The sequence below is a fragment of the Leopardus geoffroyi genome, chromosome A2 (assembly GCF_018350155.1).
Source record: "Leopardus geoffroyi isolate Oge1 chromosome A2, O.geoffroyi_Oge1_pat1.0, whole genome shotgun sequence".
NCBI lineage: Eukaryota > Metazoa > Chordata > Mammalia > Carnivora > Felidae > Leopardus > Leopardus geoffroyi.
Window position 1 is genome coordinate 108,864,160 of NC_059331.1, and position 15,230 is coordinate 108,879,389.

Consider the following 15,230-nt stretch of genomic DNA (forward strand, 5'->3'; position numbering starts at 1 on the left):
AATTCTAAACAGAGAAATTAATAATTGACCCGTTCGACCACATATGAATGCATACTCTTACCAAGTAACTTTCTGTTAATTTAGTAACAAATATATCAAAAGGCTTCAAATAGAAATACTTACTCTAAATTTAAAAGCTATGTCTCAAATTTATACAGATGGCTCAATAGACATATTTTTGGTTATTGTGTATCTTAAAATACTACCAAACACAACTTACCGAAAGGGAAAATAAATTCCCTACGCTTTTATAACATAAGTGGAAACCATTAGAGAAAGGGGCATTAGATTTAAATTAATTCTGCTTCCACATAGGTAATGCAAATTGAAGGCTGAGACCTAAATGACCTTTACCATTGTAAGTTTTGCTCCATGAGAGCAATAAAATATTCTGCAAGGTTTTCTCCAGTTGGATTTTGAACCTCACCGATGACTAAGATTTAGGAGTAGCGCGGAATGTTGCCACTGACTTTTCTTTACGGTGTTCCTCCATCCCTGCGTGCGGGTTTTAGTTTAATACAACTATTCCAGATAGTCATAAGAGCATCATAACAAAAACAGGAAAATTGTTAGTGCTTCCTTTTCTTTACAACCTTTACAGAAAGCTTATTATTGATAACTAAGCCATACTAATGACTAAAGCACAGAATACGGAGAAATAAGTTGTGACAATAAAATGTGTTTTATTGGTTAAATACATTAAGTAGGAAATACATCATATCTACCTCAATTTCTAATTTGCGGACTTTGGTCTTGGTTAGTATTTCACCTTTTTTTAAATATTTAATTTAATTTTATTTTTATTTTAACCACTAGAATCAGTCACAAGTACCATAATGCAGGAAATATAATTTAACTGGCCACTCAAGAATTAATCCTTCTTATTTTATGATTTCAATCAAGGGGGGAAAATGCTACTCTTGATAGGCTCACTTCATGTGCTAATATATTTTCCCAGAAAATATTTTACTCTTATAAAAAAAACATTATGGTAAAAATATAGAAAATTTGAGAGAGATAAATCATCCACAACTATTAACTCAACAAATATTAAGAATTCCTAAATGTATTTTATTCTCTAATATTTTCCCATTCTTAGCATGCATCATTCATAGATGTTTATAATCATTATAGCAATGCTTAGAAGAGAGACACACTCTGAAATTTCAGAAATAACTACCTAAGTGAACACAGTGTAAAAACTAAAATACATTATTCTACTATATTTAAGTTCTCATTTGAAATGAAAACCTAAAAAGTCCTCACATCTTTGTTTCTGGCTGCCATTTTTAATACAGTTAATAAAATTGCACAGCATATATATGTCTTAATATAGTAAATGAATAAAAATGGCACCATTACCAGGCCAGGTACATGAAATAGATTTATATGTGGGACTTTTTACATTATTCAGCTATTAATTCATATACAAGTTATTTCTCAAATTAAAAAAAAAGTTAATTTTTATATTAAATATGGAATTAGTCTCTCAAATTTCCCTGGATCTAAGGGGAAAACTTTATCTGCTTTCGCGATTTCACTTTTTGTATAAAATTACTTTCTTAGAGCATTTAGAACCTATAGTAAACATTATGTTATTATAAATGCCAATGCTTTGATGAAGGGTCCATGTTTCCAAATCACACAGAGGGAAAACAGGGTAATATACTTAAAACGTTTTTTTTTTTCTTTTTTCAGTTTATTAGTAGAGATCACCTTACAGGGTGCCAACTTAATGGTTTCCATTGAAAGTTACTATAAGTAAATATTAAAATTTTAAATATTCAGCACTGGGTTTTTAACCCAAATGATAGTTTTAGCAGTCATGGCAAGTATTTAATGTTTTTCTTTTTCAAATGAACTATAAATAAAGATAGTTACAAAGATTTCAAAACCATTTCCATTTTTATTTGCATTATTCCTTCCACTCATTGCTAACTTTCAACAATAAAGCACCTTAATTCTAAAGGGAATGCTGGTCTTGACTTTTGAGTGTAATCATTTGAGACACTCATGGAGGTCAATGGTACTTAGAATTTTTTATGTCAGGTCACCATTTTAAAATGTTCACACCTAAAATTAATCTACCACTCTAAGAAAAAGACTTAAATGACATTTTTTTTTATTCCATAGATTTGAGACACTTAATTTGTTCAATATTCTTCTATAATTATCAAGATCCAATAAACTTTTTTTTAATTCTAAAACAAATGCTGAAAAGCCATAGTCCAGTAACATAGAGATAATAATATTAAAGTAATTATTCTTCCTTTCATAAAACATGATTGAATTATCTGGAAAAAATCACAATACGGTACCAGAGTTAGAGTGGGTAAGACATTGCTCTGTATTTAAGTTACAGCTTATTAAAGTAATACTTGCTTGTCATTCTGCATAGCCAAGCATATAGGCAGATATAATTTGATAACAAATATTTTATGATTATTGTAACTATAAATATTTCTAATTTTACAAGAATCTAATATTATTCCAAACCTTATCAAATCCACATCCCCAAACCTCCCTTCTTTTTAAACATAATTTTGATTTTTAAATAAAATATGTAGTTATTCAACAAATTTGAATAAGAAATATTTACATATTTACACTGTATATTGCCTGCATAAAAAGTAAAGTTAAATTGACTAACCTGTTTTCATTATTTTAACTAAAAGTGGACAGTTTATACCTATTACTACATTGCTTAGGGAACAATCAAATGTAATTGAAGCCAAGTAATTCACACTATTTATAGACATTTTTTCAGAATCACCTGCTTTGTATAGATTGTTTCAAGTGCAGTTGTAAAGTTTTGATTTTTAAGAGTTCCTTTGAAGACATCACAGATGTTGGCTTTGCTAATAATGCTGGAAAGCATAGGAGGTTCAAAGTTGCAAAAATGTTTAACACATATAAAAAATAACAATGTGCTTCTCCATTAAACTTGGCTATTTTCAATTGTCAATAAACTATAATGAAAGCCCAAAGTCCATAAATAGTTGTTTCTAGACACTTAAGCTTCTTGAGTTTGCATACGTGTGTGTTTGGGAGGGGGGGATGCAAGTAAATGCACACTGGAAAATGTTACATATTATAGTTTTTGCATCGTTACCATGAATAAAAATTTAGGTCATTTTTCAATATTTTATGCTGCTTAAAATTCTATTCGAATTTCACAGGGTCATGCACACATATACATACACATACAATCTGGATATTACAAGTAAGGATACAGAATTTTGGTTCTGACTTTGCCTTGGATTTGTGTATTACATTTACTTTCAATTACGAACATATAGTAATTATAAACTTTCTAACAAAATATAAGTGGTCTCTACTATTCATGATACAATTTTAAAATTTCAAGAGTTCAGAAATTAATCTAATTTTTAAAAATATTGAAATATTAAAACTGTGCTACAAGCAATATGAGATATACATGTTAATAACATGTCAAAATTATAGTGTTTTTCTACATTGCTTTAGTTTCCACTGGATCAGGATGCCCTTATAATACTATGATATCAAGTAACTGTAAACATTAATATGGAAGACCAACTGAAAAATCACAGGAGAAAGATATCTTGAATCTAAATCTATCTAAAGATCTAACAAATATTAACACAAATAATGAAACTGCCAAATCAAATTTTATTTTTAATGAGTATGCATATATTTAACTGAAAACCATCACCATCTTTCCTTTTAGTTAGTCAAAAAGTTCTTTCAAAATGTCCCAGCATGAATGGAAAACGCTCATCCTAACTCCCCAGTGGTTCTACCCTGGGTGATGACTAACTGTATTTCCCACTCAAGATCTCATCTATTAATACTTTATGTAGCTGATGCAGATTTTTGTGCTTGTTTTTCCAGCACGCTAATTAGTTTCAACATATAAATATAAACTTAGTTTGTTATATGGTTATTTCCCACCAAAAGAGGATAGCACTATTAGTTTTCTTAAGAAACTTATCACAATAATTCAAGGGAACCTGTTCTTGAATCTCACTTTCTCTATTTCCCTCTGACCAAAATATTATGTGCCTATATGAAAATTCGGTTTACCCGAAGAAGCGTAGGTGCATTGATTCAGTTCAGGAAACATAAGGAACAGCCCATCATAGGTTTTTCACTGCATGAAGTTAAATGAACAGTAAGAGATTCTGTGAATTGCCAAAATGGACTGACCAACCTGAACTGGGATCTGCTTCCAAAAAAGTTACATTGATACAAATGCTGAGCTTAAGACATGAACACTATTTTAAAACTGACTTAAAAAAAAAAAAAAAAAAAGGAAGATGGAAACCTTCATGGTTAACCTCTAAACTCTGACTTAAGAGAGTTTCACTTACAGTTAGTAAAAACCATTAGAAATGAATGATACTGCTGGTAAGTTTCTAACATATAAACTAATTTGTGATGGAGCATTAAAAGTTCACCCCTGACCTTGAAAAGTAGAAGCTGGATTTTAAGTTTGTGATAGAAGAATGTATCTCAGGCTAACGCTGAAGAACCAGTGATAGCTCAGCTGCAAAGGCACATGAAGTATGCGGCTCAAATTGCCATTTACGTGGGATCTTACATAAAGCGTTATAAAAAACAAAAACAAAAACAAAAACCAAACACGTTCCAATCCTTCACATTAATATCTGCAGTTACCTTCTAGGACTTGTTAAACCAATCCCGCGAAGGAAGAACACTACGTAAATATTATACTGACCCAATGACACTTTCCGGAAAGCTGGAACGCAGGTTGCGATAGCTACAGAAGAAAATTCACAACTCCCTTAATTGTAAAGTATCTTTTAACAATTTCACAACGTACAGATTGTTAAGGGCCTTAAGGAGTTGCCCGAAAAACTTCAGTTCCTCGGGACTGCTACAGTTTACTTGGCAGTCTATGCTTTCAAGCATCTGCGTTTAGTAAAGTTCCCTTTTGCGTGGCTACTCAAGCGATCCCCACGTAGATCAGCGCCTCCGGCGCGCACCCTCGCACACCAGCCTCAAGCACGTAGAGAACCAACATTACCCCGGTTGCTGTGTGTTTCCAAACACTTGCCTCCCCTAATACTCAGCTGGAGGAGAGCTTGCTTTCCACACTGGCAACTCAGAGATTCTATTTAGATTAGCACCACACGAACACAACTACGATGAAAAAATCGTTTTTTTCCTCAAGAGTTTGATCATGTATTTATTTACCAATCTCTGACACATTCCTTAAAGTCATCTGAATTCCTAGATTGTCTTCTTCCCCAAGAAAGGGAAATTTTTACCATTTGGAATAGGGTGCTATTTAAAGAACTCTGAAATCAGAATAATAATAAAAAAAAAAAAAAACTAAAACTTTTTTTTTCTCATACGTTCTGCCAAGTTCCACTGCAAGTTCCAAATATTGTGCAATAATTTGGAAATCCAGTTAACGATGGGAAAAATCGAGCCACTCGGAGTCGGGAACTTGCAGGGGAAAAGTCAAGGAGCGGCAGCCGCACGCACGCCCAGCGGACGCTGCATCCCAGGGTGCACTCCCCTCCCCACCTCTCAGATGGAAGGTCACGCTTCGCAATCGATTTCACATACTGTCACTTGTCCTTTTTTTCTTAACCCTCTGGTAAACTAGTTGGAACCTTGGAGAGCTTAATGCCGTTGGCTGCAGGGTTGCGCTTGGAGAAACACGTGCCCCCAAGTAACAGGACGAAAGCAGCCCCACCGAATCTGGCGGCGGGGAGCCAGAGAGGGCAAGACGTCTACCATATTCCCTGCTTCCTCACAGTAGTGTGAGAATCTTCCCAGTCATCTCCCCGCCCCCTTTCGCCGACAGTACCCGGCGCGCCCTTACCTGAACTATCGCTTTTCCTTTTGCCGCCACTTCTCTTCTCCGCCTCGGCGGGTGACAGCGCCTGGCGGCCGTAGTCCCCTGGCGCGCACGCAGCCCCGGTCGGCGTGCTGGAACCCAAGCTGGAAGAATTGGAACACAGGACCGGCGGGCTGCTCCCCAGCTCCGGGGGCCCTCCCGAATCCGGCTGGAGGCAGAGGCTGTGACGAGCCGCACTCGGGGGGGAGGACATCTGCGGGAGGTGCCAGTTGGTTTGCAGAGCTTGGTGCTGCTGCTGCTGGTGGTGGTGGTGGTGATGATGGTGGTGATGGTGGTGCCCCCTGTGATGCTGGCTGGCAAACATGCCCTCCTCGTTGGGGTATCCCGCGATTATGCAAGACGAGGAAGAAGTGGAGAGCTCGGGGTAGGACATATGGTCAGATCTTCCATGGAGGGCGAGAGAGGACTGGGAAAACGGGTGCAAGCCTTGCGCCGTGGCGTGAGGGCTGCGCAGGCAGCCAAAGAGCGGGTGTTCCATAGCATGCAAGTCTCAGGTTCCAGGCAGAAGACTTCACGATGGTTCCAAACGCTACCACCCTGTCACTTTTCACTAGAAATCGTGTTTTCCCCCTCCCAAATAAATAGCCGTTTCTGCAGAGCTCGGATAATCCCGGTCCTGAGCCCTAGCGGCCAGACTCCTTTACATATAAACACTCGGACCTGGAGAAGCTTCCCTTCGAGCTACTCAGATGTCAAGAGTAGGAGAGGTTGAAGCCAAAAGAAGGTGGTCCCAGAGAACTGCTTTCAGGGGGAAACGGCTCTGAGAGGTTATAAATAGAGTGTAATGTGAGCTGGGGGCTGGCTTAGGAGCCCGGCGCTGACCACATGCAAACTCCCTCCAAAACTCCCGCTCAGTCTGCGCCACGCGCTCCCTGTTCTACTTCCTATCTCCCGCTGGACGCACGCAGTGCGTCCACGCCCGCCCGCCCTTGCCAGCCGCCAAGGCTGCAAGCGGCGCGCCTGGCGCCTAAACCCGAGCCCGGGCGTACAGCGGTTCTCCCCTCCCGGGCCCGGCGGCCAAGGTGCTCCGCGGCGCACGTCACCCCAACTCTGCACTCAGTGTCCGGCCCTCTCCCTTCTCTTGAGAAAGATGTCTTGTCAGTGCCACTTGGGCACTGGCACCTGCAGGATAGCTAGGGGTACGGCTAGCTCTTGAAGAGCACGAAAGGGGAAGTAGGGTTAAGGAAAAAGATCAGAGCTAGCCTGGCGCTCGCTCAGAAGTGTCTCAAACTCTACACCAACGCGTGCCCTGGGCGCAGCGGCGCGCCTAGCTTTTCGCAGCTGTCGTCCCTGGGTGGGTTGTTAACGGGCTCGTATCTGGCGCCCGAGATTTCTGGGAAATTCTTCTCGGCAGAAAAGCGCTATTCACAGAGCGAAAAGAGAGAAACCTGGTGGGGTAGGTGAAAACCGAGGAGCGGCGAGAGTTGCAGTTATCTAGAGACGCGGGCATCCTCACCTGCGGTGCCAGGTGGGGTCTTTCTTCCTGGGCTTTCCGAATATGTCCTCCTTGCTTTGCACAATGTCCTTCGCCCTGCTTTCCTGGTCCGAGTCAATCTCCTAGCCATTTGTCCACTCAAAACTTCGGTCAGGAAAATCCGAAGTGATACCGTCCTGGTAACATGTGATGTGTATAGGGCACGCACATTTTCAGTCTTTCCCCTCAGGAGCCAGCCCAGGTCTCCTCACCTCCCTCCAGAAATTCACCCTCTTCCGCTCAAAACTAAATCAGCTAATGGTACAGCTTCTACCCCCGCAAACCGCCATGGTTCCACTTACTGGGAAATTTTATGCTTTGATATCCACCAAAGCTCACTAAACCTGGGTGCTGCTTCAGGTCTCCCAGGTTACAATCTTGCATCATACAAAATGAGTTAGAAAACTTGCCGCCAGTTAATTAGTATGAGCGACGGCTGGTCTTTAATACTGCCACTTGCTTGAGGGGTGACACTGTCTGCTGGGGGCAGAGTCGTTTACACAAAGCAAGCAAGCAAGCCGCACTTAATGAGCTACAGGGAACAGTCAAGTCCTGCCTGGGACGTGTGGCATCAGAAGATCCGCGCGCACCTATACTGCCCAGGACCCTCAAGATGCCACCAGCAGTGTAACCCCGTTATTTTCATTGTCTCACGTGTCCTGAGGATGGCTAGTAGGTCTTTGAAGTTGTTAATGGGATTAATGAGGACAGCAAACCAAGCCAGCCATCTGGTTTGGATTAGGAAAAAGTATTGATGAATCTTTGAGAAGTGTCCCCAAGGCAGAACCTTTCCCTCCACCGGTCCCTCAGGTTTCAGCCTACCTCTCTTGTCTTTTAAGCCCTACTGCAGAATAGTGGCCTCTCAATAAACCTTTACATCCGTGTGAAAGTTCGAATTGTTTTCCATTGCTTAGAGGTGGGATGTGGTGGGGGTGATCAGGAATTCTGAGATTTGTAAGCGCTGCTTTCTTTAACGGAAATTGAGCCCTATTTTGAGGGAAATTAGTTTTGCAGACTTCGTTAAAAAAAAAAAAAAAAAGCTAAAACTTTTGTTCACCAGCTGCTCAGCTTTTCAGTCTGGGTTTGAGCTGGAACCTGCTGCAAGCGTTTGACGGTAAGACTTTCTTTGCCGATACATTTTGGGAATCTAATATTGTTTTAGACTTCGAAAGGGGGTGTTCTTCAGGTTGCACGTTTCTAAGGGGTTTAAGCACTCCCAGGATGGCGTCCAGGGCTTAGATCTTAAGAATGTTTCTTCCTGCCACTCCCCACGCCCTTGGCTCTTTAAGGATAAAAAAAAGGAGGGGGTATATTCTTCTAATATGGTCTGAATATTTTTTGAATTTTCATTGTGTTTATGGTTTCAATATGTGCTCTGATATTAAAAGTTGAAGTACAAAGAGCAACACTAAAGTTCCCAAACTTGAGTAGCTCCTCTATAGGGATTATGGGTGAATGCATTAAAGGCTTTATCCAAGGAGAAATTTAGGCAACCATCTCCATAAACAGTAACCAGAAATATTTACGTAATATAATGGTGTCTACTAAAAGCATTATGGAAAATGTCAGACAAGGCGGACTAAATAAAGATACACTGGATCTACACAGATCAACAAAAAAACATCCATAAAGGTCCCCTTTTGGTTTCCATTACAGTGGTTTAGAGGGAGCAAAGCAATTGAGAAATGAATGGGTTTGAATTTAACCAGTGTGCTTCAGGTAACTAGTAAGTAGCAAACACAAACTTTTCATCTCCAGGAGCTGCCAATTCTCCTTGAACCTGTCCAGTGATTGTGCTGGTTTTTTCTCACTTACTGTGTCAGATGTTAACAACATGTCCAGAAATTTCTCTACAACCTGCCTCAGTCAGCCTCTGGAACTATGGGGCTAGAAGACTGGGAAAGAAAAGTTAGAAAAGATTAGAAAAAGGAGTCTCTTTGAAAAGCACACAATTAAAACAAAGCTAGCAGGAAAGGTCTTTTTAATTGGAGACCCAAAACACAGTATCAGTAAAAATGATGAAGTCTAGATTTCTAACAGAAAACATAATATAAGAAACATGTTACTTGAAAAAGTGTGGTTCAAAGAAGAAAGAAAGAAGGTCTTGATGCAGTCCAGTATTAAATATTACTTTTTTTTATTTTCTCGGAATTTCCAAATATATATTAATTATTCCATAAAGTGTTTTTTTTTTTCAAAATGTTCACTTCCTAGAACATTTGGAATAAGAAAAAATATTGATTTTTATTTTCTAAGCCACAGAAAAAAAATTTATTAAATGTCCTAACAACAGGAAAGATTCCTAACATTCCCTATAACAACTACTTCAGTGTCCATATCTATATCCCAATATTGAAAGATGACTTTTTACATTTAATGGCTAATTATATTATGAAGAATGGTAAAAATTACAAAATGTATTATAGAATTTTTGTAGCTTTCATTTTAAACTATAAATAGTCTGGTGTTTATCCTGTATTTATAATATATTTGAATTTTCCTGAAAAATATTCTATTAATACCAGTATTTCATGCAAAGTTTTAATATCAAGCAGTGCATTATAACAAGAGCTTGAATATATGAATAATGTAAGCTGCTAGTCTTTTCCAGAAAAAGTAATCAAAACTATTTAAGCATGTGCTAGGCTCTTTAAATTTGACAAATATGTACATGTATTATTCTTTTTGCTTAACAAAACAATATTCAATAGTAAAGGCAGATTTTTTTTAATTAAGATATTTTATTTTAAAGAGACTAGAACTTAAATTAAGCAACCTGAAAAGTTTGTTTAAATTTTAAGAATCATGATGCTTCTTTTAAGAGTTGCCATTCTTCTGCACATTTGTGTCATGAGGTATGATGGGAAAAATATTTAAAATTAAGCATAATCTTTAGCTAAAGATATTATAAACTTTGTCTTGCATTTTATCTGCCAGACAAATTTACTTCGGTAGCATATAGCCATGATATACGAATTTATGTATGGAAAATTAAATCACAATGGAATTTGTCTATGAAACTTGTGTTGTACCTAAAAATATTTTTCTACTATATTTCTCCAAGAAATTAACAGTTCTGTCCTTCAGTTCATTCTTCTGAAGTAAAAAAATTTTTAAATATATTAAAATATGCTAAACACTCAATGGTAATTTATGTGATTTATGATGCACTCCATATTTAAGAACTAAGGAACTGCCCTTCTCCAGGAATTATGCAATGTAGTATTTCAGGAACAATTTTGCTATGGCTAATGCATATTATTAGGTGATTCAATATACCTTTACTGATTTTTAAAATAAGTTGCTATTTTTACATAACACTGGTTGGTGCTTTCACGATAAATTTGTTATGTTTCTATATTACTAAATGAATACTTAACCCTTATTTCAAAAAAGTGTGAAATAATACCCAATATACTTTGTTTTCCTAATTTCTGTCTTCTTCCTACATTTAGTTTTCTTTCTTTCATAAATTGGTGGTTTTCTTCAAGTATCATCTAGTAAATAATGTTCAGAACACTATCATGAAATACAGATTATGAGGGATAATTTTAAATTTATAAGATTTAATTAAAAATTAAAAATATTTGCAATCTTTCATTATTCCAATTCCCTTCCACATACATTTTATGACATTTTAATCATCCTTTGGTGTGTATGTAAGGAGTGTCAAAATGAAGAGACACCGACCACCTCTCAAATTTCAAAAACGTCTAAATGAACTTCGTTTTGTCCACCTGTTTTAAATCCAGAATTATTCAACAGTTTTCTTACAATGCACATGGGAAATGATTACATTCAGTTCCTACATTTTCATTTGCATTCACCTTGTATGTTATTTTTGTTGATAAATGTATCTCACGTTGGCTCCCTTATATACCTAGCTGTAAGAGGTATAGGCATACTAATGCAAGACAGTTCCATAATGAAATGCTATATATTGCATTATATATTCTATACCATCAAACTCATAAGCATTAAGTTTCTATCCACAATTTAAGGGAAATAAACCATTTATTTCTCCCATGTCATAAAAAGCAACATTATACTTTTAAGTGGACTGAATTTAGAACAAGTTCATAAATCTCGGAGAAAAAAATCATTCGAAACTAAACACGGGAATTATAGGTAAAACCTTAGTCTTCTGTTTTAAATTTTCCAACTTGAAGAGTTTAACATGACTAATGTAATTCTGGCACAATGGTAAGTTATTCTTCTGTGTTTTTATTTTTCATGCTTCATCAATTTGTAGCATGTTTTATTCTTAAAGTGGTTCTTTCATTTTGAGCTTGAATCACTAAAACTCTCTGTGTTTTAGCTGTGTTGGTATGGCTCTCCCAAAATATTTAATTGCACACTCTAGTTTTATATGATTCCAACTCAGCAAAGAAACACCAGCTGCCTTTGATATCAACACTTTTCTGTGTAGGAATAAAAAAATGTGTATCTGTGTACTATACAAAATAGTTTAGTTAAAGCAAAACACATGAGGTATTATAAAATATTTTGAAGAGTTAATATTAGTACCTTGATAAGCTCAGATGTGTAAAAGATTTTAAGAATACAGAGTATTTTTACACAAGGTAATAGCCATATGAAAATGGATCAAAACAAGAATGCAAATGATTAAATGACAACTATTTGCTTCTGTCTCACTTGATGTAAGGAACTAGAAAGATGACAGGAGCACAATATAGGCCAAGGGAAAACCAGAAGAAGGTGTTTAGCAGGTGAAAAGACAGAAAAACAAGATAATCTTAAATATATGAAAAATAATTATATATTTGATAAGACAAATATGTAATTCACAAGCCACATACATTTACAATAATGGTAAAAAGGTCCCAGGTGCATGTTTTAGTTTAATTGGAATTTTAAAAAAGTAATCAGAAAGGTTTATGTTTAAACATATGCATGGCATTTATATTTTTGATAAAAGAGATACTAACAAAATACTGTGCTGAGAAACAGTTTCAAGTAATCAGGTACATATAATGTAAAAGTTAGGTACAGATGGGGTCAATGCCCAGACATGTGCAAGCTACTGAGTATCTGAAATTCTGAGTAATTGGTGCTTTCTTGACTTACAAATCTGTAACCTGAAACTCATTGTAGTCAATTGTTTTTCTAAATTTTATTTATTTTTAGAGAATGATTTCTGCTAAGTTGGGGTAACAGTATATGGGAAGTGAATAAACTGGTTTTCAAAAGCTTTCAGTGGCTGAGAAAAAAAAAACAAGAAACCTACTGGGCCAACTGCATCTTAGAGCACTTCAAAGTACAAGGGATTCCAACAGAATCAAACACTAACCAGAACCCTGAAGGAGTATCAGTTCTGAGCCCAGGGCCCAGCATAAGGCAATTACTCATACCATCAGCTAACACTCATTTCCACCAAGTACGGAGACCTGCGATCAAAGTGAAGTTTTCTCCACGTTAGGTGAGAACACATAAATATGAGATGAAACTTCTTCAACACAGAATAACACAGAAAAGTCTTTCCCCCAATTTGGCTTATTCATTTTGCATGACCCTTGCCTAATGACTTGAGTGGCAGGAACCACCTTGTTCCAACTCCATGTTTCTAATGACTAATTCTTGAGGCATAAATAATGAACAGGGAAAGAGGGATGTGACTAAAATGGTCAAAACAATGTTAGAATACTTTATGATAAAATACAGTAAAACTTACTACTGATCTTGAAAGTAGACTACATGGTAATGGGAAACCTGAGAGTTTCTTCCTCTAATCTAGAGCAACTGTAGTGATATGTTGCACAAATGCAACAGCATTTCTGCAAATAACTTATTAAGGATGATTATGTGTGCTGGCGACAGTGAAGTTAATGTTCCTATGGAGACATAATCAAAGTCAATTTAAATAAATTTCACCCATAATCAAATACAGTAAAACCTCTACTTACCACAAACAACTTTAATATTTCCCTGATATGTTAAATACAGAGAAATAAAAATGGCACAATTATGACTTTCCAGGATAATTCTTACATTTTGTTTCATGACAGCTCTCATTTGTGGGCCAGTATTACCTGTCAATAGCTAATGAAATGCCTGGATTATTCCAAGTTTTGTTCTTAGTCAAATCTTATATCCTATTTTGTTCAGTTAAAAATATGATTTGATCAGGGTAAAAATCGGAAGCCCTTTGGATTTTTAAGATCAGATTTTCCAAAGTATATGGCATATCCTCATCTGACAGACTTTGCCAAGGCAGATGCCCAGGTGGCAACACTTAAAATTGTTTTTTCAGGTCCAAAAATAAACACATAATTAGAAAATGCTGTAAAAATCTCCACTCTTGTATGTGTGGCGACAAAGTTGAAAGTACCTTTAAAAAAGACAAGAAGAAGCACACAGAAGCTAGTAAATGTTACACTCTATAAATCTGAATTAGCTGTTGGTGTTCTTCTTTCTGTAATAATATTAAAGACTTGCCAATCCATGTGTATTTCTTCCTGTAGACTCATTTTTTTTTTTTTTAATAGCAGATGCCATTACCATCTGGTATTTGTGACCAAATGTAACACAGATATGATTAAAACAAAAAAGTGGGTAAGGTTCCTTGCACTGTACTGGCAATTCCAGTGTTCAAAAATTACTAAATCCGACTTCAGATTAACAAGGCCCATGTCAGTCTCTCTGTAAACAGCATCACTGCAAACTCAGTTGCTCAGATCAGAAGTAAGATCCCACCCACAACAAGCCCTTCCCTTCTTACGCCTCCCAATTATGCAATCTATCCTCAAGTAGAATAGTAACAATTCTACTTTAATATTAACTAAAATAAGTTAATTACCAATGCCATTACTTTATTTTTTTAATGTTTATTTTTGAGAGAGAGATATAGAGTGAGCACGAGCAAGCAAGTGGGGGAGGGGCAGAGAGAGATGGGAGAGAGGATCCCAAGCAGACTTCACATTGCTAGTGAAGAGCCTGATACAAGGCTTAAACTCATGAACCTTGAGATCATGACCTGAGCGAAAACCAGAAGTCCGAAGCTTAACCAACTGAGCCACCCAGGCGCCCCTTAGTTAATCGCCAATGCCATTACTTTAATTGGGGCTCTTATCCCTCTTGTTTCCATTACAGAGGATTCCCAATGGTACTCTACTTGCCTAGAGCATTGCTCCATTTCCAGAGGCAAGAGGGAGCACTGGTTTGACCCTTAACTCTATCACTTTCTAATTCTGAGTGCATTCATTTGCTAATGAAAAAGAATACTATGAGGAATTAAATATGACAAGGAATTAAATATGACCTAACAAGATGCTGAACATAATGTGTAATAAATTTAAGGTGTATCTAGAGCTGCACTGTTGGAAACAGCAACATGTGACTGTTGAGCATTTGAAATGTAACTTATCCAAATTAACATGTGCTTTAAAAGACTTCATGAGAAATTCACATGATTTCAAAGACTTCATGTGAAATTAATAGGCTTTTATATGGATTGCAATTTAAAATGGTAATTGTTGGATACACTGTACTGAATAAAGTATGTTATTGAGGTTAATTTTCTTCCTTTCTACTTTTTAAAGTAGCTACTCAAATATTTAAAATCACAAAGGTGGCTTGCATTGTATTTCTCTTCGATAGCACTGATCCAAAAGAATAGAAGATGCCATTTAACTTTTTCTCTCTCTCATACCCCACCACCTTGCAAAAAGGTACCAAATGACATATATATCTGTCAAAATGATGTAGGACCCGAAATATCTCTGTAAGTTGATCCTCTTGACCTCATGAATAGGAGCTTCACAATGTGGTACCACACAAGGAAACCTCCAGCACAAAATCTCAAGGAAACACAGGAAATTCCTGGAGCGGCAAAACATCCTATTTGAAGACATTCAGTTACTCCTT

General features: G+C 36.9%; 1 protein-coding gene and 1 long non-coding RNA gene across 2 annotated transcripts in view; one reads left to right on the plus strand and one right to left on the minus strand.

The window, feature by feature from the left end:
* The window catches only part of MEOX2 (mesenchyme homeobox 2), a 66,172-nt gene extending 59,579 nt beyond the window's left edge, over positions 1–6,593 (minus strand). The window contains exon 1 of the mRNA XM_045494983.1: positions 5,837–6,593. Within this exon, the coding sequence (XP_045350939.1) occupies positions 5,837–6,350 (514 nt within the window). The 5' untranslated portion in view covers positions 6,351–6,593. The remainder of the gene's footprint in view (positions 1–5,836) is intronic.
* A 483-nt stretch (positions 6,594–7,076) lies between these two features.
* The window catches only part of LOC123606503, a 39,517-nt gene continuing 31,363 nt past the window's right edge, over positions 7,077–15,230 (plus strand). The window contains exon 1 of the long non-coding RNA XR_006716317.1: positions 7,077–8,460. This is a non-coding gene — a long non-coding RNA (uncharacterized LOC123606503). The remainder of the gene's footprint in view (positions 8,461–15,230) is intronic.